General features: G+C 40.2%; 3 protein-coding genes and 1 long non-coding RNA gene across 6 annotated transcripts in view; 2 read left to right on the plus strand and 2 right to left on the minus strand.

The window, feature by feature from the left end:
- Positions 1 to 2,602: 2,602 nt before the first annotated feature.
- On the minus strand, positions 2,603 to 4,235 carry LOC133641718 (protein FAM180A). Its single transcript, XM_062035661.1, has 3 exons — positions 4,111 to 4,235; positions 3,905 to 3,948; positions 2,603 to 2,976 (listed from the first exon to the last, which is right to left on the minus strand). Exons 1-3 carry the CDS (start codon positions 4,181 to 4,183, stop codon positions 2,629 to 2,631), a joined length of 465 nt encoding a protein of 154 aa, XP_061891645.1. The 5' UTR covers positions 4,184 to 4,235; the 3' UTR covers positions 2,603 to 2,628.
- A 10,414-nt stretch (positions 4,236 to 14,649) lies between these two features.
- Positions 14,650 to 24,768, plus strand: kbtbd4 (kelch repeat and BTB (POZ) domain containing 4). Of its 2 annotated transcripts, none has more exons than XM_062036058.1 (5): positions 14,650 to 14,750; positions 18,303 to 18,768; positions 18,835 to 18,976; positions 19,043 to 19,149; positions 20,672 to 24,767. In XM_062036058.1, the coding sequence occupies exons 2-5, from the start codon at positions 18,316 to 18,318 to the stop codon at positions 21,530 to 21,532; spliced, it is 1,563 nt and encodes a 520-aa protein (XP_061892042.1). In that variant the 5' UTR covers positions 14,650 to 14,750; positions 18,303 to 18,315; the 3' UTR covers positions 21,533 to 24,767. The 2 variants fall into 2 exon arrangements, with proteins under 2 accessions (XP_061892042.1, XP_061892043.1); XM_062036059.1 differs by having other exon boundaries at positions 14,657 to 14,750; positions 18,307 to 18,768; positions 20,672 to 24,768.
- Positions 15,427 to 16,987, minus strand: LOC133641597 (uncharacterized). Its single transcript, XR_009824307.1, has 3 exons — positions 16,148 to 16,987; positions 15,964 to 16,034; positions 15,427 to 15,876 (listed from the first exon to the last, which is right to left on the minus strand). It is a non-coding gene; the product is annotated as an uncharacterized LOC133641597 (long non-coding RNA).
- An 89-nt stretch (positions 24,769 to 24,857) lies between the features above and the next one.
- The window catches only part of rapsn (receptor-associated protein of the synapse, 43kD), a 31,637-nt gene continuing 29,646 nt past the window's right edge, over positions 24,858 to 26,848 (plus strand). Inside the window, exons 1-2 of one of the 2 annotated variants that reach the window (XM_062036061.1) lie at positions 24,858 to 25,427; positions 25,634 to 25,972. In XM_062036061.1, coding sequence (XP_061892045.1) covers positions 25,203 to 25,427; positions 25,634 to 25,972 — 564 coding nt within the window. In that variant the 5' untranslated portion in view covers positions 24,858 to 25,202. The remainder of the gene's footprint in view (positions 25,428 to 25,633; positions 25,973 to 26,848) is intronic. The other variant, XM_062036060.1, reaches the window with a different exon arrangement.

Consider the following 26,848-nt stretch of genomic DNA (forward strand, 5'->3'; position numbering starts at 1 on the left):
CGGCAATATGCAATTATTACCAGGCTTCGCTCTCATGTAAGGGGGGAAGTACAACAAGCATGTTGAAACATTTTCAGGCTGCACATAACCTGAACGTTCGAGAACCGTGTCATGTCTTCGACATGTGGAGAAGCAGCGACAGAGATAACGAAGCGTGCCCCTCTTCCTCTGCTTCAAACCTGCAGCCCCAGCTCCAGTGATAGTGCTGGTGAGTAACTAACGTTAACTGTTGCCAGTTCATTTCCATATTTGCTCACTTGTAGCCTTTAGACTAAAATAAGGTTACCTCTTATGTCAACCAGGACTGCAGTAATGTTAGCTAGACTAACGTTACCTAAGCATAGTCAGTGGCTAACGGTAACGTTAACGTTAGCCTTTTTGTATGTGTCTGATAACGTTAACGTTATCTTGTAGCCTACACCACTCCAGAGTTTGCAGGTCTGTCTAATAAACTAGTGCTTTCTTTCTTTCTTTAGTTTATTTCGTGCATGGACACACTTACAGCATAACACATCACAGTTTCATATCATTTCACTTTACATCATGTCCGAAAAGGAGTAGGAAGAAGTAAAGCTTATTTAATCCTACCCCTTTCCCACTTCAGAGCGTTTACAAATATATACATCATTTACTGACCTTTTTATAATAAAATAACATCTGTGAATTAGTAATATTGTGTAATATGTAATTAATTAATTCAGTCATTATTAATATACTGAGATGAAGAATATCTTATTTTCAATAAGGTTGAAAGTATTTCTCATCATTCTTCTTTGTACTTTGTAAGCACTATTAATTTGAACAACCTCTTAAAGTGGATCATATCAGTACAATGTTTAACTTAATTACTTAATCCATTCCATCATTTAATCCCACATACTAATGCTAAAGACTTAATAACAGACACCATAGTCTCAGCTAATTTCCCCCCAATTCTATGCTGTGTCTGTCCCTCATTTTCCCTCCAAGACAAGGACGTGCAGTCATTCCTGGAGGAGGCCACACTGATGGACCCCAGAAGGTTTAGATACAGACTGGAGGAGGATGTTGTCAAACCTATCTGTGTGTCCAAGCTAGTTCCAGGCCAAGTGAACATGTTTTTTCCACCGTTGGCGACACGATTAGCGAAGAGCGGGTCAGACTTGATCCTGAAAAAGCAGACATGCTAATTTTTTGGAAGAATAATTGTTGATTGATGATTGTGGTGTTCTTAGTTTCATAGTGTGTGTAGTTAGTATGTTCCAATAGCAGCAGAAGTGCACTTTTTGGAGAGCTGTATTATTTTCAGTTTTGTGCCCAAGGGACTGATTTTATTTAACACTATATTATTATTTATACACCTATAGTGATCACAGAGACAGGTTGTTTTTGTGTTACTGTATATATTTGTTTTTCTGAAAAATCCCACTTAATATACTTTGGGTAACAACAGTAAATATTTTTTATTTTTTATTTTTAGGGGGGGTAACAGTCAATATTTATTTATTTATTTTAGTTTAGTTTTTTCTTATAAAATAAAAGTGATCTTTTGTTAAACCAAATATTGTGTGTTTTTTTCCATATACAACAACCTATCTGGATTCGATAAGAGAATCGATAAGGAATCGGTTCGATAAGAGGATTCGATAATGGGCTCGAACTCGATAATTTCTTATCAAACATCATCCCTACCCCTGGTTTAGATAGATGATTATGCATGTACACCTAACAATAAATAATTAGTGAATGTATAAAGTACAGCATAAAAAGATACACAAAACAAGTTGTATGTATTAAATCAATAATTTAAAAAAATATATTGAGGCAGTAATAAAATGTCATTAACTTACCGCCATGCTGAATTATTGTATGAGGCTTTAGATGATGAAATCAATAGTTAGCTGTAATCAATACATAATTACACTGGGCTCTCTTCATTTGATTGGATACTGAAGTGTGGAGGTTCCATATGGTGGAAATCATTACTAATATGACTCATACATAAAGTTGAAAATAACATTATATTATAATGTTATTTATCTATTTATGTATATAATGATTATATTCATGAAGTGCATTGGACTGTTTATTTGAATATGTGTGTGTGCGTGTGTGTGTGTGTGTGTGTGTGTGTGTGTATGTGTGTGTGCTTGCTTGCATGAGTGTGTGTGTGTGTGTGTGTGTGTGTGTGTGTGTGTGTGTGTGTGTGTGTGTGTGTGTGTGTGTGTGTGTGTGTGTGTGTGTGCGCGTGTGTGTTTTTGCGTGCGTGTGTGTGTGTGTGTGTGTGTGTGTGTGTGTGTGTGTGTGTGTGTGTGTGTGTGTGTGTGTGTGTGTGTGTGTGTGTGTGTGTGTGTGTGTGTGTGTAAGTGAAGAGGCTGATCTCACAGCTGGAGCCTATTGTGTTGCCACAGAATGAGGGCCGGGACGTGGGTGGATCATTATCCCAAGGCCTGGTCTCTGGATCAATATCAGAATTAATAAGGACAGCTGACTTCCAGCCGCCGATATCTTCTCATAGTCACCAGCTGAGATTTTTTGTGTCACCTTCTAACCGCTCGCCAGGTGCTCTTTTGGATCTTTGCTGCACAAAGTAAAGAATACGAGCCAAGTGTGTTGCAGGTGTGTTTATTGCACATCTTCTCTGGAGAATTATGCATAATTAAAGAGATAACTTCCACGTAGGTCATGTATGGTGATGTTTGCAAGCTGCAGGAGCACTTCTGCCCAGGCCTCCCGATCCTCAACCCCCTGCTGGTGCCAGGTCCGCTGGGCCGAGACCACCGTGCTCAGGACGAGACTCTCAAACTGATCCCCAGTCAGTGGCCGCCGATTCTGAGTCTTCAGCATGTCGATCTTCTGCTGCATGGAGCTCAGACTTCTGGGGATGTTGTCATTGATGTGAGTCAAGAAGGACCGGCCCGGCCTCATGGATGCCATCTCCTCATCCAGGAGGAGAATGTTGTTGTCCTGGTTGAGTTCCAGCCCACCCAACAAAAACTGTAGGATGGGTAAAAAAAAACAACTGAAAAATACTGCGGTATACAACCCATAGCAACAATTATGGAATCAGCAATCTTAGAGGACGTTCATTCAGTATGATTTTGTAGAATAAAAGCAGAAAACAGACATGACACAAAACTGCAATCATTTTAAATGGCAACTTTCTGGCTTTAAGAAAGACTAAAAGAAATCAAGAATATAAATTGTAGTAATCAGTAAAAGCTTCATTTTTGATGAATTGAAAAAAGTATGGAATCACTCAATTCTAAGGAAATCAGTTATGAAAAACAAAAATAAAAAACACACCACTAGTACTTTGGTGCACCACCTCTGGCTTTTATAGCAGCTTGCAATCTCCAAGGAATGAACTTAACGAGTTTCAAACATTACTCCTCATCAGTCTTGATCCAATTTTCTCGGATTGTTTGTTTGATCAACAGTATGCTTGCCTTTTACAACCTTCCCATGTTGTTTGTATTTGGTCCGGATTTCAATCCTCTCCTTTGTTTCAATTGACATCTCTCGTGTTGGAGCCATGATTCATGTCAAATCACCTGGTACAATAGCTCTGCAAGGTGGTAACACTCCTTTTTAACTGCAGACTAATGAACAGATTGAATCTAATGCAGGTGTTATCTTTGGAAATGAAAATTGACATGGTGATTCCATAATTTTATATCTGCTTGATCTGAAAATGAAACTGTTACTGACTACCACATGTTATTTGCTGTTTTTTTTGGTGTTTCTTTTTTCTGCCATTTTAAATGACTATAGTTTTGTGTTGTGTCGGTTATCTGTTTTATTTTCTACAAAATTAAACAACTGAATGAACATCCTCCAAGTTTGTGATTCCATATTTTCCAGGGGTTGTAGTCTTAAATAAACCAAGGTGATGTTGTAATTTATTTTCACGGAACTGTGGTACCTCAAACATCAGGTTTGCATCAAACACCGGTGGGCCATTGGGATCTAAATCACAAAACACAACACATCTCGAGCAAATCTAAATTCTATAACACAGCACAACTGCTAAGGTGCATGCATTAACCTCGACACTTGTCATATTAGACCATTAACTAATAATAAAGGAGGCTTCCAAAAGTCTATGCATGCAGTCCAACCTTAACTTACCCTGCAGCGCTTGCTCAAACCAAAGACACAAAATGACCACCTGCCAAATTCTTAACTGCCGTTCTAGTGCCATTCTTCATTGGAGTTGTTTACACTACTGCATCCTTCTGCCTTCTCCTCTCGTCCTCTCTGGAATCCAGGCAGAGCAGTCCGAATACCGTGCATGTTTTTCCTTCGTGGAAAAAGGAATTCAAAGCCAGATGGCTGACATGTGATTTGAAGCACTAATATTTCACAGTCTGCCTTTTTATAGCCAAAGTGTTCAGACCTTTGAGTGAGCTAGAATTCATTGCATCGGCTGAAATAATTTGTTAATAATTAGGAATTAATTAATAATTAAATAATCCCCTCTTGTCTTTTTTGATTCTGCAAATTTCCAAAAAATAAAAGCCGAATTACTGAGTTTAAACAGTTATCTGCTGTACATCCATTTCCTGTACCGATTTCCCTCATTAATGTGACTGGATTGCCGGTAAATTGGGTATCGTTTAAATTTGAACCGACCCTAGTACCAATTTGTTACTTTAAAAATGGTGCCAGTACGTAAAAACAGTGCCCAAACTGATACTTAAAAAGTTGAAAACATGCACATTGTTGTAAAAACTAAACAAATGTATTGTAATTTTTGTAGAATTTTGGGATATTCAAGTTGAACAGACTAGTATTTTAAATTGTCATAAACAAATTGCCATAATTATTGTAGCAATACAGTACATAGAAAATGTGGAAACAAAGAAATAATTGAGTTGTAATGTCTGATGCTCAAAATTTCTGGTGTTCCTTAATGCAACTTCGCTCGCCGTGACCGTCATTGGTTCATAATGAGGAAGTGCTGTGTTGCGGTTGGCTAGGCTAACGCTGCTCTGCTAATGGTGTTATGAGCAGGGGCGCCGCTAGGGATTTTGGGCCCCATGAAAAGAATCTTTACAGGGCCCCCAACACAGCGGCAACATTTTTTGATGCTATTTTACATACAATTATGCATTTTAATGGTATTTCTGACTATCATTACCATTTTTTGAAAGAAGAACAGCATCACAGTTGACATGTACAGTAGGGGAAGAACTGAGCACTCTGAATACAATGGAATTCATTTTGAGTCATTTATTTGCTGCACCACTGATTCTTGAGACTGTAGTAAAATGTATTATATTTTGTATTATATTATTATTATTATTATTATTTCAACACACAGCTGCTCACCTCCTTCCTCATGTGGGGGCACTGGGGCTGATTCAGGGGCAGGGGGACTTGGGGGCTGACAGACAGCTGCTGCTGCTGCTGGTGCACTTGACTCTGTTCAGAATGAGGCATCATTTTGACAGAGGGGAGATCAACTATTATTGAATAAGAACAGCTTGATAAATGTTTGACTGGATTGATTATTTAACTAATATAGCAGTAAAATGTAAAAATCCAGAGTTTTCTTGAGCTAACATGGTGAGAAAAGTGAGCAAGCTTATTACCACAAACAGGGACAAAGTTAATATGCATAACTTTCTACCACAACTAGCCGGGACCCCGGGTGGACCACTAGCCTGTGCATCGGTTGGGGACATCTCTGCGCTGCTGACCCGTCTCCGCTCGGGATGGTTTCCTGTTGGCCCCGCTGTGGACTGGACCCCCGCTGATGTGTTGGATCCACTGTGGACTGGACTTTCACAATGTTATGTCAGACCCACTCGACATCCGTTGCTTTCGGTCTCCCCTAGAGGAGGGGGGGGTTACCCACATATGCGGTCCTCTCCAAGGTTTCTCATAGTCATTCACCGACGTCCCACTGGGGTGAGTTTTTCCTTGCCCGTATGTGGGCTCTGTACCGAGGATGTCGTTGTGGCTTGTACAGCCCTTTGAGACACTTGTGATTTAGGGCTATATAAATAAACATTGATTGAAACATTGATTGAACTAACAAACCCATCTTTTTTTTGGAAATATTGGGTGACATATTGTCGACCCTTCAACTCTTTCTCCTCTCTTATTTTATTTTCCTTTCTTTTTTGGCTGCCTGATTTTTGAGGCATACTGCTGTCTCCTCCGCTTTGTCCACTGTGGCGCTGTCTGTGACTAATAGCCGGCGCTCTACCTGCAGCTGATCCAGTCGGACTGAACCATTTTACGTAAATAGAGGGGGGCCTGCAGGTGTTGATGCTTCCAAAACAAATAAAGGTATTGTTACCAGGACATGGAAAATAAAACATGTGTGATTATATGTTAGTTAATAACTTAGTGTCATTATTTTTTCTGTATTATAATTTATCATCATTAGGGGCCTCTCTGGGCCCCCCTCTATCATGGGCCCCTATAATCCGTCTCCTTTACCCCCCCTTTTCGGCGCCCCTGGTTATGAGGGCTTCTGTTAGCGTGATGTTGGAGTGCTGTCCTGTACCATTGTACACATTTTTTTTACATTTGTTTTGAGGATTCAGAACCCATTCATACTTCTTATTGTTGAGTGTGTTTGGACTTCCATGATCATTTTATCAATGACGTTTTGGACTGCCTATACATGCTCTAACATCCAAAAATGACACTGCCTGGGAAGAATGGCATACCACCAGAAGTCATCAAGTGCGGCGACAGCACACTGAGGGAACATCTGTACGACCTCCTCTGTCAATGCTGGGAGGAAGGAGAAGTACCTCAGGACACGAGAGACACCAACATCGTTACCTTGTACAAGAACAAGGGTAATAGAAGCGACTTTAACAACTAATGAGGAATATCTCTCCTAAGCATCGTAGGCAAAGTCTTCACCACGCGTCCTCTTGAACAGACTGCAGAAGCTTGCTGATAGAGTGTACCCAGAGTCGCAGTGTGGGTTCTGCTCGAAAAGATCAACCATTGACATGGTCTTCACCGTCAGGCAACTGCAAGAGAAGTGCAGAGAGCAGTACAAGCCCCGCTTTCTGGCCTTCATAGACCTGACCAAGGTGTTCAACCTATTCACAGTCCTAGCGAAGATTGGCTGCCCACCGAGACTTCTGAGCATGATCAAGTCGTTCCATGATGGCATGAAGGGCACAGTTCAATATGACGGCTCGTCGTCAGATGCCTTCGACATCCGCAGTGGCGTCAAACAGGGCTGTGTCCTCGCTCCCTCTCTCTTAGGCATCTTCTTTGCCGTTCTGCTGAAGCACGCCTTCGGATCATCGACCGAGGGTGTTTTTCCACACTCGGTCAGACGGCCGACTGTTCAACCTGGCTCGCCTAAAAGCAAAGAGCAAGGTCCGGGAGGTAACCATCAGAGACATGCTGTGTGACAAACAATGAGGTGCTGATGCAAGCCAAGATTCCCAGAATGGTCACTCTTCTCCGTCAGCGTCGCCGTCGATGGCTGGGCCATGTGCGTAGAATGGACAATGGCCGGATCCCCAAAGACATCCTCTACTTAAAGCTTGCCTCCAGCAAGAGGACAACGGGACGGCCACATCTCCGCTTCAAGGATGTCTGCAAGCGTGACCTGAAGGCGCTCGACATGGACCTGAACACCTGGGAAGAGCTTGCTCAGGACAGATCCAGCTGGAGACACACCGTGAACACTGGACTGAAAGCTGGCGAGGCAAAACTCAGCCAGCTTGCAGATGAGAAGCGAGCTCAGAGAAAGAGCAAGTCACTACATCCTGCAGCTGACTCGACCTACAAATGCACCAAGTGCAACAGAGACTGTCACTCCCATGTGGGTCTGTACAGCCACAGCAGACGCTGCATGACCAACTAAAACATATCCAAGGGCCGCCAATTCATTGGCTTTTGAGACTTACGGATGCCAACAACATCCAAAAACCTTCAACAGTATTTTATATACATATAAATATTTGTGTAATGTTGTAACAGGCACTGTCATGATAACATGTAATATTTGCAGTATTATGGTCATTTCAATCAGTACTGAAATTTTTTGGGGGAGTTGCTATTTGTGTCAACAACTACTACTACTAATCTTGGCAGGCTTCATGAGACCCAATGACTACTTTGAGACAAATGATGATCCAGAAGACCTTATCTTTTTGAGCCTGAATATACGGAGGAGGATGAGCTACAGGTTTTAGAAGCACTCAGTTTCTGCAGGTTTTAGAAGCTGAGTGCTTCTAAAACCTGTAGTGAAACATTAAGCCATTATGTAGCACTAGCGCTAAATGCCAAACATTTCATTGACAAAAAAAGAACATGTTAAACCCCGTTTAGCTGGTAAATTCAGCATGGTCCTCACCCCTCAGATTAAAAATGTTGAAAGGCCGTTACTACGTGGGTTCCCTCTGGGTACTCCGGCTTCCTCCCACCTCCAAAGACATGCACCTGGGGATAGGTTGATTGGCAACACTAAATTGGCCCTAGTGTGTGAATGTGAGTGTGAATGTTGTCTGTGTTGGAAAAATCGTTTCTGGGCTGTAGAACAGGCATGTCAAAGGCTGTTCTCAGAGGACCGCTTGTAAAAGTGAATAATATATTAATTTGAATGTATGTGTGTGTGTGTATACATATATATATATATATATATATATATATATATATATATATATATATATATATATATATATATATATATATATATATATATATATATATATATATATATATATATATATATATATATATATATATATATATATATATATATATATATATATATATGTATATGTATGTATATGTATATGTATGTATATATATATATATATATATATATATATATATATATATATATATATGTATATATATATATATATATATATATATATATATATATATATATATATATATATATATATATATATATATATATGTGTATTGTAGTGGTAGTGTATATATATATATATATATACACTACCGTTCAAAAGTTTGGGGTCACATTGAAATGTCCTTATTTTTGAAGGAAATGCACTGTACTTTTCAATGAAGATAACTTTAAACTAGTCTTAACTTTAAAGAAATACACTCTATTTTAATAGTAGAAGCTTGTATGCAAATTACAATACAATAACATTAAGAACTTTTTGGAACACATCAACGAACCCTTCAAAGTGATTGCTGTCACAGAAACATGGATTGATGATAAAAAAGGAATAGATTTTGATCTGGAGGGATATGAACTAAACTACATCAACAGAACCAACAAAAATGGAGGAGGAGTAGCTGTGTACGTGATGAAGAACCTGAACTACAAAGTGGTAAAAAACATGTCATTTGCCATTGATAATATCTTAGAATGTATAACCATTGAAATATGTCAGGAAAAAAGCAAAAACATATTCATCAGTTGTATATATAGATCACCTAAGTCAAGTATAGAAACATTTGAAGAATGGATCAAGGCTACTTACATGGACAATGGTCAAAGAATAATGTTCTTATGTGGTGACTTTAATATTGACTTATTGAACCCCAACAAGCAAAAGTCTATTGATGACTTCATTGATACAATGTACAGCATCAGTCTATATCCTAAAATCACAAAGCCAAGCAGAATCACAGCACACTGTGCCACGCTTATTGATAATATTTTTACCAATGATTTTGATAATAACACTACAAGTGGTCTACTTATAAGCGACGTTAGTGATCATCTGCCAGTTTTTACAATATATGATGGAAACTACAAGAAGAACATGGAAGACAAAAGGACATTTCGAAGACTATGCACAGAGAAGAGGATGACTGCCTTCAAAATTGAGCTACAAAAGCAAGATTGGGACAATGTGTATAATGAAAAAGAGGTTGATGAAGCATATGAACATTTCTTAAACAAGTTCATAATACTTTATGACAAACATTGTCCATGGATACAACTCAGTAACAAGCAGAGAAAGAATAATCAACCATGGATGACAAAAGGATTAAAAAATGCTTGTAAGAAGAAGAATACACTATATAGAGAACTTATAGCACAAAGAACTATAGAGGCAGAAATTAAGTACAAAAAGTATAAAAACAAGTTAAGAGACATACTACGATCATGTAGAAAAGAATATTACAGTGAATTATTGGACAGGAACAAAAATAATATGAGAGCAACATGGGGCATCCTCAATAGCATTATTAAAAATGGAACTAAGAGGGACTACCCTCAATACTTCTTAGATGAAAATTAAAAAAATGACAACATAAAGGAAGTAGTTGAAAGCTTCAATAATTATTTTGTAAATATTGGACCAAAATTGGAAGAAAGGATTCCAGACCCAGTTCCAATTGAGGACTATAATGACACCATAGAGCCAAATCCCAACTCCATGTTCCTCAGTAATGTGACACAGGAGGAAATAGTTACAATCGTGAAAAAATGTAAATCTAAGACTTCAACTGATTGTAACGGAATTGATATGGAAACGATAAAAAAAGGTTATTGAAGAGATCTCAGGACCATTAATGTATATTAGTAACCTATCATTTCAAACAGGTACATTTCCAAACAAAATGAAAATAGCTAAAGTTGCACCAATTTATAAGACTGGAGATAAACATCAATTTACAAATTATAGACCTGTTTCTCTACTTCCACAATTTTCTAAAATCATTGAAAAACTGTTCAATAACAGATTAGAAAGTTTCATAAATAAAAATAGAATACTCGAAGAGAACCAATATGGATACAGAGCTAATGTCTCAACTTCAATGGCTTTAATTGAAATTACAGAAGAAATTACCAATGCAATAGATAGTAAAAAATGTGCAGCAGCGGTTTTTATGGATCTAACTAAAGCTTTTGACACAATTAATCACAATATTTTAATCAAAAAACTAGAACGATATGGCATCAGAGGGTTAGTCTTGAACTGGATAAGAAGTTATCTAACGAACAGGAAACAATACGTGAAGCTAGGCGAACACACGTCTACAACGCTAAATATATCCTGTGGTGTACCTCAGGGATCAATACTAGGACCTAAATTATTCAATCTCTATATAAATGACATTTGTAAAGTTACAAAAGATTTAAAGTTAGTATTATTTGCGGATGATACAACAGCGTTTTGTTCAGGAGAGAACACACAGGAGATAATACAAATAATAACAGAAGAAATTAACAAATTAAAAAGATGGTTTGACAAAAACAGACTATCGTTGAATCTTAGTAAAACTAAAATAATGCTATTTGGTAACAGTAGAAGAGAAAGTCAAACACAAATACAAATAGACGGAATAGAAATTGAAAGAGTAAACGAAACCAAATTTCTAGGTATAATGATTGATGATAAATTGAACTGGAAATCTCACGTAAAAAATATACAACATAAAGTTGCAAGAAACACGTCAATAATGAATAAAGCAAAACATGTTCTAGACCAAAAATCCCTTCATATTCTCTACTGCTCACTAGTGTTACCATATCTGAGCTACTGTGTAGAAATATGGGGAAATAATTACAAAAGTACACTTCATTCATTAACGGTGTTACAAAAAAGATCAGTTAGAATAATACATAATGTTGGATATAGAGAACATACAAACCCTTTATTTATTGAATCAAAAATACTGAAATTCCACGACATAGTGAATTTGCAAACAGCTAAAATTATGCACAAAGCAAACTATAACCTGCTACCCAAGAATATACAACAATTCTTCTCAACAAAAGAGGAGAAATATAATCTTAGAGAAAAACGTAATTTAAAACATTTGTATGCACGTACAACACTTAAGACCTTCAGTATATCAGTATGTGGAATTAAATTATGGAATGGATTAAGCAAAGCAATCAAACAATGTACTAATATGATACACTTCAAGAAACTCTTCAAACTTAAAGTGTTTACAAAGTACAATGAAGAAGAACCATGACAAACATTCTCAATTTATTTCATCCATCCATTCATTCATTCTTAAAGTAATCTTACTTATCTCATCATATGAAATATGACTTACTTCACCAATTATTATTATTAAATTCTTACTATTATTTATTTATTTATTTTTATTGTAATTACTTATGGAGTTTATTGTGAAAAAATTGTGAACAGGAAGTGAACAAAAAGTTTTGCAACTGTTATGTAAAGAAGAGGGGTAGGATTAAATAAGCTCTGCTTCTTCCTACTCCTTTTCGAACATGTTGAAAAGAAACTGGAAATTGTGATGTATCATGTTGTATGCTTGCATGTTCGAAATAAACTCAAACTCAACTCAACTCAACTCAACTCTATACATTGCTAATGTGGTAAATGACTATTCTAGCTGCAAATGTCTGGTTTTTGGTTCAATATCTACATAGGTGTATAGAGGCCCATTTCCAGCAACTATCTCTCCAGTGTTCTAATGGTACAATGTGTTTGCTCATTGGCTCAGAAGGCTAATTGATGATTAGAAAACCCTTGTGCAATCATGTTCGAACATCTGAAAACAGTTTAGCTCGTTACAGAAGCTACAAAACTGACCTTCCTTTGAGCAGATTGAGTTTCTGGAGCATCACATTTGTGGGGTCAATTAAACGCTCAAAATGGCCATGAAAAGATAACTTTCATCTGAAACTCGACAGTCTATTCTTGTTCTTAGAAATGAAGGCTATTCCACAAAATTATTTGGGTGACCCCAAACTTTTGAACGGTAGTGTATATACAGGTATATATATTTGACATCGAAAGGAACAAGCGGTAGATAATGGATGGATATTTGCCTGTGCATTCAATTATTATATCCTTTTCACGTACGCTGTAAAAAAAAATCCTTGGATTTTGCTGCAAAAAACTGGCAACTCATTCTGCAGTATTTTGCCATGAGATTTTTTTAACAGAATATTACTATAAATGGAATGGAAAAAAGAGTAACAATGTTTTTTTACGGTAAAATTAATGCCACGGAGCTGCCAGTTATTTACCATAAAATCTTACAGTTGTCATTTTTATATTGTTTTATTGTATATGTAAAGACAGTACCAAAGTTGTTTTTACGTTAAAAAAAAAAAAAGCAGCCCTGTCACCAGAATTTCAACATGAAGTGTATTGTCATTTTTACAGTCTACAATTTCATGGATAACTTTCATTAAAATCCCAAATCAAACAGATAATTAAGTATTTATTTTTATTTTAACAAAAATGTTTTGATATACTATTTATTTATAACATAATATTTTGTTGCATTATTAGACAGAATGTAAGTTGTAAGTTGCAATTGCATGCACTATGTGTATTTTTTTAAATGTCAACATGGAAAGAACAAATACATTTAGTTATAAAAGATAAAGTACTTTATGAATGCATATTATTTACAGCTTTTGCGGGCCACTTAAAATTATGTGGTGGGCCAGATCTGGCCCCCGGGCCAGGCATTAACTTTTGACACATGTGCACTATATGGTTATACCTGTATAGTGCCTTTCTACCTTTTTAAGGAACTCAAAGCGCTTTGATACTATTTCCACATTCACCCATTCACACACACATTCACACACTGATGGCGGGAGCTGCCATGCAAGGCGCTAACCAGGACCCATCAGGAGCAAGGGTGAAGTGTCTTGCTCAAGGACACAACGGACGTGACTAGGATGGTAGAAAGTGGGGATTGAACCAGGAACCCTCAGGTTGCTGGCACAGCCACTCTCCCAACTGCGCCACGCCGTCCCCATCCATCCATCCATCCATCCATCTACTTCCGCTTATCCGAGGTCGGGTCGCGGGGGCAGTAGCCCAAGCAGGGAAGCCCAGACTTCCCTCTCCCAAGCCACTTCGTCCAGCTCCTCCCAGGGGATCCAGAGGCGTTCCCAGGCCAGCCAGGAGACATAGTCTTCCCAACGTGTCCTGGGTCTTCCCCATGGCCTCCTACCGATCGGACGTGCCCTAAACACCTCCCTAGGGAGGCGTTCGGGTGGCATCCTGGCCAGATGCCCGAACCACCTCATCTGGCTCCTCTCGATGTGCACTAGAACAACTTATAAGTGGGCACGGACTGTGTTGATGATGTCACCACAGCTCGTTTCTGATCAAATTTAAAGTGTTTCATTGATTGATTGATTGAGACTTTTATTAGTAGATTCCACAGTACAGTACATATTCCGCACAATTGACCACTAAATGGTAACACCCGAATAAGTTTTTCAACTTGTTTAAGTCGAGGTCCAAGTTAATCAATTCATGGTACAAATATATACTATCAGCATAATACAGTCATCACGCAAGTTAATCATCAGAGTATATACATTGAATTATTGACATTATTTACAATCCGGGGGGTGGGATGTGGAGGAGGTTGGGGCGGGGATGGTTCAACCATCCCTTTGTTACCCTGTTTGCTACAATTGATTGATTGATTGAAACTTTTAATAGTAGATTGCACAGTACAGCACATATTCCGTACAATTGACCACTAAATGGTAACACCTGAATAAGTTTTTCAACTTGTTTAAGTCGGGGTCCACGTTAATCAATTCATGGTAACAACATTACACCGACATTGACTTTCTGCAGTGTTTTTGCAAAAGGCAGTTATAGATGAATATAACAGATAACAGAACTTTTAAAAATGTGAACAGTTACCCATATTAACAAAATATTGAATCCCAATCCACACTCCGTACCACTCGGTGGCGCAAAAAGCAATGCCAATCGCCATTGAAAAAGACAAAGAGAAGAAGAAGCAGCGTCAGCTGACCGTCAAAAAGTTTATTTACTTCCGGTGTTTCGCTGCATCTTCATGGGAAAGTAGCGAAGTTAAAGGTGGGTGTGACGCTTTAGTATTAATATTCTCACTTATTTCTGGCAAAATTACAGTCATGTAAAATCGCGGTTGTATGATTTTTTTCAACGCTATATAGAACTGAGCCAACGTGTGCTGACCAGCTTCTATACATTACATCTCACGTTAGCATAGCATAGCTGTCGCTATTACTCAGTGGTGGTGGGATTGCATCTAACAATGTTGTTATGCATTATGTGTGTTATTGTCTATCAGCTACACAAAATGTTCATAATACATAGATATATAAATTATACTTGTAGTACATATCAGGTCATCGCATTTTTTTGGGAGTCTACATTTGTTATGGACAGAATTTGGGTCAATTTTTTTAATATATATATCAAGACTACTGTGTGTTTTACCTTAACTGCATTTTTTGCTCAAGTATATATATAGTTATACAATAGACATGTACAATAAGCTGTTTTCTGATGGTTTTCCCCCCAATGTTAATAGATAGATAGATAGATAGATAGATAGATAGATAGATAGATAGATAGATAGATAGATAGATAGATAGATAGGTCTTTATTGTCATTGCACAAGTACAACGAAACTTTGTTTTCAGCACAAACCCGTTCAAGATTAGACAAACAAACAGTGTACAGCAGTGGAGGCTGGTGACTTCCAGAATTGAGGAGGCCATTTTTTTCCGCTTGCTCACTTCACTCGCGATGGAATGTTCCCTGTTCTCTTATCTGTCTTTGTGCTGGCCAAAGGCATACTATTTGGAGTGTAAGCTACAGTCAGAAAGTTCTTGCTGATGCAATTCATTGTGCAGAGCTTAGCCTTGTGCCTTCCTGAAGAAATTACATTGCTGTAAGTCTATGAGCCTGCCTGATAATTAAGCTGAGAAATGACATTTGGATGTTATATAAACGCCAAGTGAACATGTGTAAAAGGCAGGAATTTTAATTATGTAGTTAAAAACAATTTTGTTTAGCTTACATTTTTCATTCTTCTACAGCTTCAACATGTAATCACCAATTTAATCAAGTTTAGCATATAAAAAAGATAAGATAACACTTTCTTTATCATATGTAGTTTTATTCAATATATTTAATATAAAATATGTAAAAATATGGTTCCAGTTGGCTTTATCTGCTGAGAAACACAGACAAAATGGAGTGTTATTACTACTGAGAACTAGTGGTGTAACACTGGTAGAGACATCTAATTAGTTCAACTCACATCTGGTTTAGCTGAGGGGCGGCATGCTCTCTCCTGGACTCCACTCCACAGGTTGGTGCTGGCTTCATTTACTGAGAAATACAGGACATGAAATTTTGTGTTATTACTACTAAGAACTAGTGGTGTAACACTGCTATTACTACTGAGAACTAGTGGTATAACACTGGTAGAGATTTCAACCCACCTCTGGTTTAGCTGAGGGGCGAGGGGCTCTCTCCACGACTCCACTCTACGGGTTGCAGCTGGCTTCATCTACTGAGAGACATGAAATGGAGTGTTATTACTACTGAGAACTAGTGGTGTAACACTGGTAGACACCCAGTTCATCCAAAAAGTAATTCAGATTGTACTGCAATTTCTTGAGAGCAAAGTAGTGAGAATACTCACAGGTCGTGTGGATCCAGAACGTGTCCAACTCAGCCATCCATCCCCAGATTTAAAAAAAACTGTAACGTTGATTGCAAAAACGGTCTTGTCTCTGCTTTTTGTTTCCCTTCAACAATTAAAAAAAAAGTACAAATTGCGCCAGAATCTCGCCGATTTCCGAGGTCGTTTTAAGCAAAAGTATTTGGCTATATGAGCTATAAACTTCACGGATGATAGCCAGGGGTGTTCTCTAAATTTCCTGAAAAGCACAAGTTGATAGGACACTCGTAGCCACTATGGCGAGTGTTTGTTTGACTGAAGTGGCTGGCGAATTCTCAAAATGGCTTCTGTGTTGATTAGGAAAGGAAAGGATTGATTCCAAATGAACCAGTAGCATGTGATTGGACGAACAAAATGTCAATCTTTCAGCCCTGGACACAATGCATGGTGAGGCCAGGCCTCCGTTGCCCACCCATTTTCAGTGATCTGGCCAATCACATATTGGCATGAAAAAGCATGCATTACATTGACTTCTATGAGAAGCTAATTTCCTAGGGGAGGCCTGGCCTCCCTTAATACAAACTGATAGGGAAATCTGGCCTGTTGCTTTACAATTGCAATATTGGGTTTTAGCCATGGGAACATTTAGATTTATGAACAAAACTAAAATAATATGAATATAAAAAATAAAAAATATGTTTTTTGTTAAAATAAATAAATAAAATAAATATATTTATTGTTTTTTTTTAAATCTCTCTCTTCTCTCAAATTATTGGGGAGGCCAGGCCTCCTCCACCTCTATGGAGGAGCCTCCACTGGTGTACAGGGTTACAGAACAGGAACGCTGATGGGTCGCCACAAGGCGCCCCGTAAAAGATGGGGAAAAAGGTAAAACGCTGGGGAAGGATGAGAAAAAAAATACAATCTAGACTGGGCTCCTAAGGGGGGTGTATTTGTGGCGTATATTTTTGTGGATGCATTTTGTTTGTGTGTAAGCCTACAGTGTGTCTCTGTTCCGCGGCCTTCATCTTGTGCAGCCGATAAGTCCAAAGTCAACAACAACAGGTGTGTGTCCATGAGAGACAAGAAGGGAGTTTGTTGTGTCTTCGCTGCACTGTCCTTCGGGAGAGTATCGCAGCCAGGGAAACAATCCAAGTTAGAATGTTTTGTATGCGAGTGAAACTAAAAATTTGCTTTTCACTCTAAATTGTCTATGACTGGTCCTCAAAAATCCTGCGATGCAGACAGTCCAATGTAATCCAAATCACAAGAGTGTCCACAGTTCTTCCAGCATCCTCCAATCATTTGTGGCAGCTTTGGGGTACTTTGAAGACTGCCAGCAACTTCCAATTTGTGGACAAACCAGAGCAACGCTTACTCCAATCAGCAGGTGTCCTGTTGTCATAATTCCGAATAAGTAGATATCTTCACGTCCTCGACAGAAAAGGGTCGCCAGGCACGCGGAACTCCTTCTCCCAAGAGTCTGTTGTGTGTCCAGCAACAACCGCTTTGTCACGACCAACAGGTTCCCCCAAACCCAAGATCTTGTCAATTTCGTTGAGGCCAGTTAAATAGTTCCAATGTTTAGATTTGGAGAGCAGTGCAAAAAGAGGCAACAAGAAAGTTAAGACAAGACAAAGAAGCAAGCAGGAGAGATAAGGGAGAGGGAAGGGGAGCGTCCACCCTCGATGAGTGCCAGAGACAAAGAGCGATATTGTTGGAAAATGTAGTGCTGCTGTATCAAAGTCTGTCACAGTCAGCCTCCCCTCAGAGGCTACAATAATACAACTTTGCCTGAGACTTAACTGAAGTTAGCTTACCTGGTTTTAAACACAGTGATACCTGTAAAATAATACCCTAAAACCAAATCCAACGAAAAGTGGAGAGTACGAAAACATCTTCCCTGAAGTCCTTCCATTCCTCCCACACATTGAAACCCCCTAATGTTGTTTGTCTTCTGTTGTTGGTCCCAGTCAGGCATCAGAGATGGAGTCCAGTGAGGAGGGGGGCTTCAGTGTTGGGGGAGAAGAGAACTACTTCCAAGGCTACACCTTCACTGACCGCTCCCACTCCAGCCGTGTGGTTAAGAGCATCATGGACTTGTGTTTGGAGGACGGCCTGTTTGCTGATGTCACCATCACGGTGGACAGCAAAGAGTTCCACTTGCACAGACTCGTGCTGTCAGCGCAGAGCAGTTTCTTCCGCTCCATGTTCACGTCCAACCTCAAAGAGTCCCGCAATCGCGCTATTGAGCTAAAAGGCGTAAGTGCCGCCGTCTTCCAGCTGCTGATTGACTACATCTACCATGGCACCATTAAACTGAGGGTGGAAGAGCTGCAGGACACGTATGAGATGGCAGACATGTACCAGTTAACTGCTCTCTTTGAGGAATGTTCTCGCTTTCTTTCACGGACAGTGGAGGTCAAGAATTGCCTACAGGTGAGTTGTTTGTTTTTCTCTTTGTTATGCTAAAGCACGAATTTATGATGACTGGGTGTTATTCAGGTGATGTGGCTTGCAGACCGGCACAGTGACCAGGAGTTGTACACCTCGGCCAAACACTGCGCTAAAATTCACTTGTCCCAACTTCACGGGACAGAGGAATTCCTCAATTTGCCTCTCTGTCTGCTATTAGACGTCATTAAAGGTAATACTTGTTCATGCTCTGCCACAACCAAACAAATGTCTCAATGGGATGTTGTTGTTTCTTCAGATGGAGTTCCAAGCTCCCAGAATCCAACTGTGGCCATTGAGTCATGGATAAATCACAACAAGGTGGAGCGGGAGGAGTTTGCATGTATTCTCCAAGAAAATCTCAAGGTAATATTTTATTGTTTTTCAAAGACAACTGTGTATTCTATTCAGTTATTTTTTTATCAGGAGCAATACAATGGAACCTCGGTATATAAACTTAATTGGTTCCTAAACAGGGTTCGCAAATATAAAAGTGTGTATGGTGAAGCAAATGTTTCCATAAGAAACAATATAAACATGAATAGTGTCGTCCAACCTCGACAAAAGTCCATATTTTGATAAAAGTTTATACACCTTATAAAGCACTATACAGTACTGCATATCAAACAAACTTAATGAGGGGTTGATGGATGGACTTTCTATTTAATAGCAAAGACAAAACAATCCACACCCTGTCTCACACACACATTGTCACTAGCCCTGTGGTGCACTCACAGTTTTTCAAACTGTGAGTGAAAAACTAATTTAACTTTAACAGCCAGGACACCCAATGGTTACAAATAAAAAAATAAAATCTACTTTACCCTGTTGGTAAATCTTCTTTGCGTACAGTGAAAGGAAAGCGGGAGGAAGAGTCGACAACGCTGTGGATATTTCCTAAATGTTTCAAATCACACATTGCTTGTCCATTGCTTTCTTTGGAGTCATGTTGAGCTAGCAAGACTAGGAAACATGTTGTAAAAAGCACACAAAGTAGCACAGTCGCCAACATCAACGCTGTGCTGACTGAATGAACGGTGAGCACTGGAGAGCGATCAGCCCGACCACAATCAATCAATCAATCAAAGTTTATTTATATAGCCCTAAATCACAAGTGTCTAAAGGGCTGCACAGGCCGCAACGACACCCTCTGCTTAGATCTCACATCAGGGCAAGAAAAAACTCAACCCAATGGGCACAATGACAAACCTCGGAGGGGACTGCAGATGTGCCCCCCCCCCCCCCCCCCCCCCGGGCGACCGGTGCAATGGTTGTCGAGTGGATCTAGTTAATAGTGTGAGAGTCCAGTCCATAGTGGGGCCAGCAGGGGATCATCTGAAATGCAGACATGTCAGCAGCGCAGAGACGTCCAATGGGACTTAAATGCTTCTACTGAGGCAGCATCTCTAACTGTTCCCGGTAGGGCATTCCAGAGTGCTGGGGCCCAAATAGAAAACGCTCTATAGCCCGCAGACTTTTTTTGGGCTCTGGGAATTACTAATAAGCCGGAGTTTGCAGATTTCTGGATATGCTGCACAATGCACAATGGATATGCTGCCGGGCACAAAATTGCTGCTCTGAAAGGTAACATTCATACACAGAAACAAGAGTTGCAAAATCGAAAGGTTGGTACAACGGAGTTCATACAGTATATCAAGCTTTCGTTGTATAATGCTGCATTATAGTGACATATAACTTTTTCTTAAGCCTAATTACATAATTAACTGATTCATAATGAACTACTATATACAATTACATAATACATAGTCGCCTGATACACATGTAACATTGCATGTAGAAGAACAAGGACATTGTCATGTCAATTCTGTCAAAGTGGCGATACGATCACTTGTCATTCTTTAAGACTATTTTCGTTGTTTGTTCGCAGGAAATCGGTGAGAACGTCCACTTTTATCTGATCGGTAAGGAGGACACAAGGACACACTCTCTGGCTGTGTCGCTTCACTGCGATGAGGACGATGCCATCAGCGTTAGCGGTCAGAACAGTTTATGCCACCAGATCACTGCCGCTTGCAAGCATGGAGGCGACCTCTACGTGGTGGGCGGTTCCATCCCCCGACGCATGTGGAAGTGCAACATGCACACCATGGACTGGGAGCGTTGTGCGCCCCTTCCCAGAGATCGCCTCCACCACACTATGGTGTCGGTGTCGAGTGAGGACGCCATCTACTCGCTAGGTGGTAAGACGCTGCAAGACACGCTCTCTAACGCCATCATCTACTACACGGTGAAGGACAACATGTGGACAGAGACCAGCCAGCTGGACACAGCGGTGTCGGGAGCCGCCGGTGTCAACTTGGGAGGCACCATCTACCTGATCGGAGGGGAGGAGAACGACATGGACTTCTTTACCAAGCCGTCACGCCTCATTCAGTGTTTTGACACGGCGTTGCAGAAGTGCCAGATAAAACCTTACATGCTGCCATTTGCCGGGTGCATGCATGCCGCCGTCCACATGGACGTGATCTTCATCGTGGGGGAAGGAGACTCGCTGGTTTGCTACAACCCTTTACTGGAGAGCTTCACCCGCCTGCGTTTTCCCGAGGCATGGAGCTGCGTTCCTTCTCTGTGGAAAGTAGCCAGCTGCAATGGATGCATATACGTTTTCAGGGACAAATGTAAGAAAGGTGACGCAAACACGTTAAAGTTCAACCCAGCCACGTCTGTCGTGTCTGTTATCAAAGGTATAAAGATCCTTCTCACGAACTGGCAATTTGTTTTGGCCTAACATCTCTTAGTGTTAACGCTTCCACTGTGGAATCTCATGTGGCTGTACACTACAGAGACACAAGTATTGAGACACATCTTTAAATCAGGCTAAGTTCCCTTCAAGTTGAATTTACGAAGACGTTTTAGACAATGAGCTTTCAGCTTTATAGGAACACATTTGGTGTGGAAGAACTTTGCCGCCAAACACCTTTTTAGAGTGAAGTACATCGGTGCGATTGTCCTAGTCGTGGAATGTCATTTAAACTCTACACTGCCGATTCCCCAAAAAAGTTGTTTTAGCAGTTTTAGGATCACACTCTTCAGTACATTTCTAAGATAAATAATTCTCCTGTCTAAGGAAGAAATCTTAAAACAACCAAAAACTCATCTTCCTCAACAGTGTGGGTTGAGCAAAATACGACAAACCCAAATAGCAGACCAATGTTGTTAAATGTATTATACTTGGACTTCTACTAATACTGCAGCTACCATCATTCCTACCGCTAATAATAATGTTCGACTACAATCCCTTTCAGCATTTTCCAGTCGTAAATACAGGTGGTCCTCAGGCTACAAACAAATTATGTTCATAGATTGTGATGTAAGTCGAGTTTTAGCGTGAGCCGGATCTTGTACCTAAACTAGAAAAGCATCCGGAGACTGCAGACCTCCCCCAGGCCCTATACCTCCCAAAAGTAAAAAAAATGCTGAATCCAGAAGGTGATCCGGATCACCCCCAAAATGTAATCACATGTTCCTTATACCGTTTTTTTTAATTTCCTGAAGGTTAAATGAAAATCACTTATGACTCAGCTGGTTAAATCTAATCAGTTGTTCTTTATCCCATTTTGTTTTTTCCTGGAAGTTTCATGAAAATCATCTTTTTTTAAATTATTTTGCTAACTGATGTCAACAATTACATAAACTAGTAATTAGTCACTCACACTGTGCACAGAACCACATTAAGGTCATATAAAATACAGTAATACAAAGATTAAATGAAATGTAAGTTTATCAAAAAGGAGAACAACTCCGAGTCCTAACAGATTTATTGGGAGGAGGAACTCTCCATAATGAGACCACTATGCTGATTAGTTCTCAGTGTCCATTTTATAAAGAAGATCCCTCCACACATTCAAAAATACCATCTTTATCCTTGATGATGGTAGCAGTGTTTGAGCAGGTTGGACCAGGCTTGCACCCATTTTTTTCTCCACTGAGCATTTATCAAGGTCTAATTTCACCTCACTTTCTACTTTCCTTTGTTTGTGTGCTACCCCTCGAAGATTCTGCCTTACGTTTGGGAGACATAATGAAGTGCAAAACGTTAACTATTAAGCTTGTATAGTGTATACAGACCAACATTAAGTTTTTAATTTATTTGTGTGAGCGCATTCGTAAGAACAAATGTGTCCGCTACAGTGTCAAAGTGTGGCCACAGTATAATCTTTATTACAGGGAATATTAGTAACAATCTCACTCAATCATTTCTCAACTCTTTAGGCGCCATGCCTTATATTCATTTCTCTTATTTACGCAATTTCTCTCTGCAATCTCACGCGTTTACAGCCTTCCTCTGCTCTCTGCAGCGATCGCATTAATGATATATGACACTTTTTGGACGACAAACTTTGCAGAAAGCAGGAGAACCAAGTTCAAAATGCCCACATTTCCACCAGCTGTAGGTGTAATGTTCAGGTGCTTCTATAGTTGTGTTTACCAAGCAGGTTTATTTTGCCATAATCAGTGTAAAAACAGTCTGACTATGTTACCTCTACCGCTTGGCTTGTTATTGTCGTCTTAGCTGAGAAGTTGCCTAATCTGTAACCAATTATGAACACGCCAACATGTTTATTCCCCATGTGCATGAATAATAATAACAGGTATATTAACAAGACAGTAGTAACTCAACTTACGAGGCTAATTTGTTTTGTGACGGAGCTCTTAACTCAAAACACTTGTAGTGCAGATCAAGGTCTGCCATTGAAATTAATTGAAATCAATTTAATTGGGGCATGACCCCACCCGCACCCCCAAAACAGCACAGTTTTAACATGTAACCTGCCTTTTAAAAAATAATAACAAACTTAGATGAGAAATATTGTACAACAATAAACAATAATGTACTAAAAACAACTACAATAGTTTTATGAAGTAATGTAATAATAATGTACAGTGTTTACTTTGAAGAGTGGACTGTTTGTCTGTCAAGCACACCATCAGCAGCTTCTCCCTATTTTCATGGGTAAATGTCTGCCGTTTAGACATTTATTTTAACATTCTTGGCTGGTGTTCGACACATGTTCCTCCAGTATGGTGCAGACTTCACCAAGTTGGCGCCACACTCTGTCACATTTTTGATAATTTCTTTCTTTAATTCAGTGATATAACACCTGCATTCTTCCTTCCAAAGGCCGGAAAAGCAAAGTTACGTCCATTTCTAGCTATAAACTCATACTAGCGAGTAAACCCAGATGTCTTTACCATGCCAACTAAAGGTGGGGCTGCTTTAAAACTCAAATCTTTGCTTGCAACTTAAAGCATGACAATTAGCCGAGAGACTGCTCTTATCTAAAAAAACTCTTTAAGTTGAGGTACCACTGTGCATGGTAATGAAGTGTTTTGTAGATGTCTGACGTTGATGTGCATAAATATACTACATGATGCAGTTTTTTTTTTGTTTTTTTTTTTCAAATGTTCTTGTCTTAAAACTGTGTTTTCGGTGTACTTGTTTCTTGTCAAATATATAGTTGTTATTTCACTGGCCTTATGTGCGCATTGCATTGCCGAGGAGAAGCGAGAGGGCGCATGCATAGACGCTGTGTGTTTTGTGTCCTTGGTGGACAAAAAGGGAGTGGAAGGAGGGGAAAGCTCCTACAACTTTGATCCCATTGATGTGTCGCAGGAGGCTGTGCAGCTGAAACCCAAGCCTGGTTACATGTCAGACTTTGTGAACTATTCTAAGCGGCAGTTGCTGACGCTGAGAAGAGCCCTGCATATGCGCCTCAATAAGAACTCACGATTGCGACCCAAAGCTGACGTGCGTTTTGCACCGTGCATCACAGCCCAACATGGTGGTGGATTTGGATGAACTCGTGGCTTTTGTCCATACTCCTACAGGGATGTTGAATGACTGGTTGAGATGGGGATTTAGTGTGAAGGTGGATCGCTAGGAGCTCACTGACCTTGGGGGACAGAGCAGAATTCCTGAAGGGACACATGGTTTGGAGTGACAAGGCCATCTGCTGTAGCGCCAGCACTACGAGGAAGGTGGAGGGGGGGTGCTGAAAATTCCTTTGGCTTGGGGTGTGGAGGGAGTAGATATTCTGGGATATCACTGCTCGCACTCCGCTATAGGAAACGTGTTTCTTTGGCGTTTTTCACTCGCAAATGTGAGGAAGATCTTTTCATGCTGAGAGGGATCAGGGGGTTAAATGTGGAAGATATTTCCCCGGACCTCCTCTTTACCACGAAGCCGCTGGTGATAATGTTCTCGGTGTGTCGCCGCTGGGCTCCGTCGGATCCGGTTTCCTTCCAGCGCCGCCGGAGCTGAGAGCCCTGGATGTGCTCGGCCTGCTGGCAGCGGCCTCTCGGGGGGATCGTCTTCAAGGGGTCTGCTTCTGTCTTTCGCATGGCCGAGATCTGTTTTTTCCCGCCGCTCTGCTGAAGTCGCATGGCCTAAAACGCAAATGAATATTTTTATGAGGCGCCTCGCAGCAGAGATGGGCCAGGACCAAACCAAGCAGCAGATCGAGAAGGGCCTGAGGTTGTACCAGTCCAATCAGACGGACAAAGCTCTGCAGGTGTGGACTAAAGTGTTGGAGAAGACCTCGGACCCCGGAGGGAAGTTTCGCGTTTTGGGATGCTTGATCACAGCTCACTCAGAAATGGGGAAATATAAAGATATGCTCAAGGTAAGATAACCGTTTTTCTTATCTAACCGGCAATGGGACACAATTCAATCGTGCACGCCTCAAGCTTATGTTATTGAATGATAAGGGGTCAAAGGTTATCCATGTGCGGCCCGCGCTCAATGCGGAGTAAATAAGTGTCCTGCAACCCGAGAGCCGGTGCACGGTGTCTTGTTGACATAATGGGCTCTCGTTTTGTCTCTCCACAGTACGCCTTGGATCAAATCGACACGGCCCGAGAAATGGAGGACCCGGACTACCTGACCGAGGGCTACTTGAACCTGGCGCGCAGCAACGAGAAGCTCTGCGACTTCCACAAAACGGTGTCCTACTGCAAGACCTGCCTGAACATGCAGGGCACCACCGTCAGCTTGCAGCTCAACGGCCAGGTGTGCCTCAGCATGGGCAACGCCTACCTGGGCCTCAGCCTCTTCCAGCAAGCTCTGCAGAGCTACGAGAAAGCGCTGCGCTACGCACACAACAATGACGACAAGATGCTGGAGTGCAGGGTCTGCTGCAGCCTGGGGAACATCTACATCCACCTCAAGGTGACTACCTGAGTTCAGAAAAGTTGTCAGAGTGCTGATACAAAATGAAGGTTTGATGCATGATCACATAAAGATATCATGCAAAACTATCCACAAGGGAATGACCTGCAGGGATGTCCAAAGTCTGTTATTTTATTGGATCGCAGCATAAAGTCATGCCTCGTTGATCGCTGTTAATTGGTTTCAGACATGAGCGCAAAGTACAGTAGGACGAGCTAAAACATAAATGAATAATGTTTTCAAGATTATGACAGCCCTCTAGACATGAAATACCCCACTTTAGTCACCTTAGCGCTATTTTAATTCAATATAGTAATGCTGCCTCAGGCTGAGCCAATCAGTGGCCTCGATACTGAACATGGTTTGGTCTCATCAAATGGCCAATACCACTGTAGTATTGATCTTTTTATCCTTTTTAGCCATTTTTATGCTTGGAAATGCTTAATTTCAGACCAAAAAATTGTGGAATGCGATTAAAACTTAAAAAAAAAAAAAATCTGTGTTGTGGTAAAGCCGTAATATTTGAAGCACAATCTGGAGAGGGACTGTACTGAGGTGTGTGTGAGGCATTTAAGTTACCAAATATGGCTCCTCAGCTTAAACAGACAATAGTTTAAAGGGGTCATATTATGTTTTTCTACATTTAAAACACTTTCTTGGGGTCTACATAACATGTAATGGTGGTTCTTTGGTCAAAATGTTATGTTTTACAGACCATTTTCAAACCGTCTCTTTAGTCTTTTTGTGGGCGGTCTTATTTACGTGCCTCCACTTCGACTGTGCTCTCCCGACGTCCCCCATGTTGTAGTTGTTTACATGCTCATGTACGAGACAGTCTGCCCCACAATAAAACGATAGAAAAAGAATGAACTTATC

The sequence above is a fragment of the Entelurus aequoreus genome, linkage group LG24 (genome assembly GCF_033978785.1).
Source record: "Entelurus aequoreus isolate RoL-2023_Sb linkage group LG24, RoL_Eaeq_v1.1, whole genome shotgun sequence".
NCBI classification, from domain to species: Eukaryota; Metazoa; Chordata; class Actinopteri; order Syngnathiformes; family Syngnathidae; genus Entelurus; species Entelurus aequoreus.

Excerpts from the sequence above, each read along its gene's own strand:
- LOC133641718 (XM_062035661.1), bottom strand. The coding sequence starts at position 4,183 with ATGGCACTAGAACGGCAGTTAAGAATTTGGCAGGTGGTCATTTTGTGT. Across the intron at positions 3,949-4,110 it reads GTTTGAGCAAGCGCTGCAGG|ATCCCAATGGCCCACCGGTG; the intron begins GTAAGTTAAGGT and ends TTTGTGATTTAG. Across the intron at positions 2,977-3,904 it reads ATGCAAACCTGATGTTTGAG|TTTTTGTTGGGTGGGCTGGA; the intron begins GTACCACAGTTC and ends CCCATCCTACAG.
- kbtbd4 (XM_062036058.1), top strand. The coding sequence starts at position 18,316 with ATGGAGTCCAGTGAGGAGGGGGGCTTCAGTGTTGGGGGAGAAGAGAAC. Across the intron at positions 18,977-19,042 it reads GCTATTAGACGTCATTAAAG|ATGGAGTTCCAAGCTCCCAG; the intron begins GTAATACTTGTT and ends TTGTTTCTTCAG. Across the intron at positions 19,150-20,671 it reads TTCTCCAAGAAAATCTCAAG|GAAATCGGTGAGAACGTCCA; the intron begins GTAATATTTTAT and ends GTTTGTTCGCAG.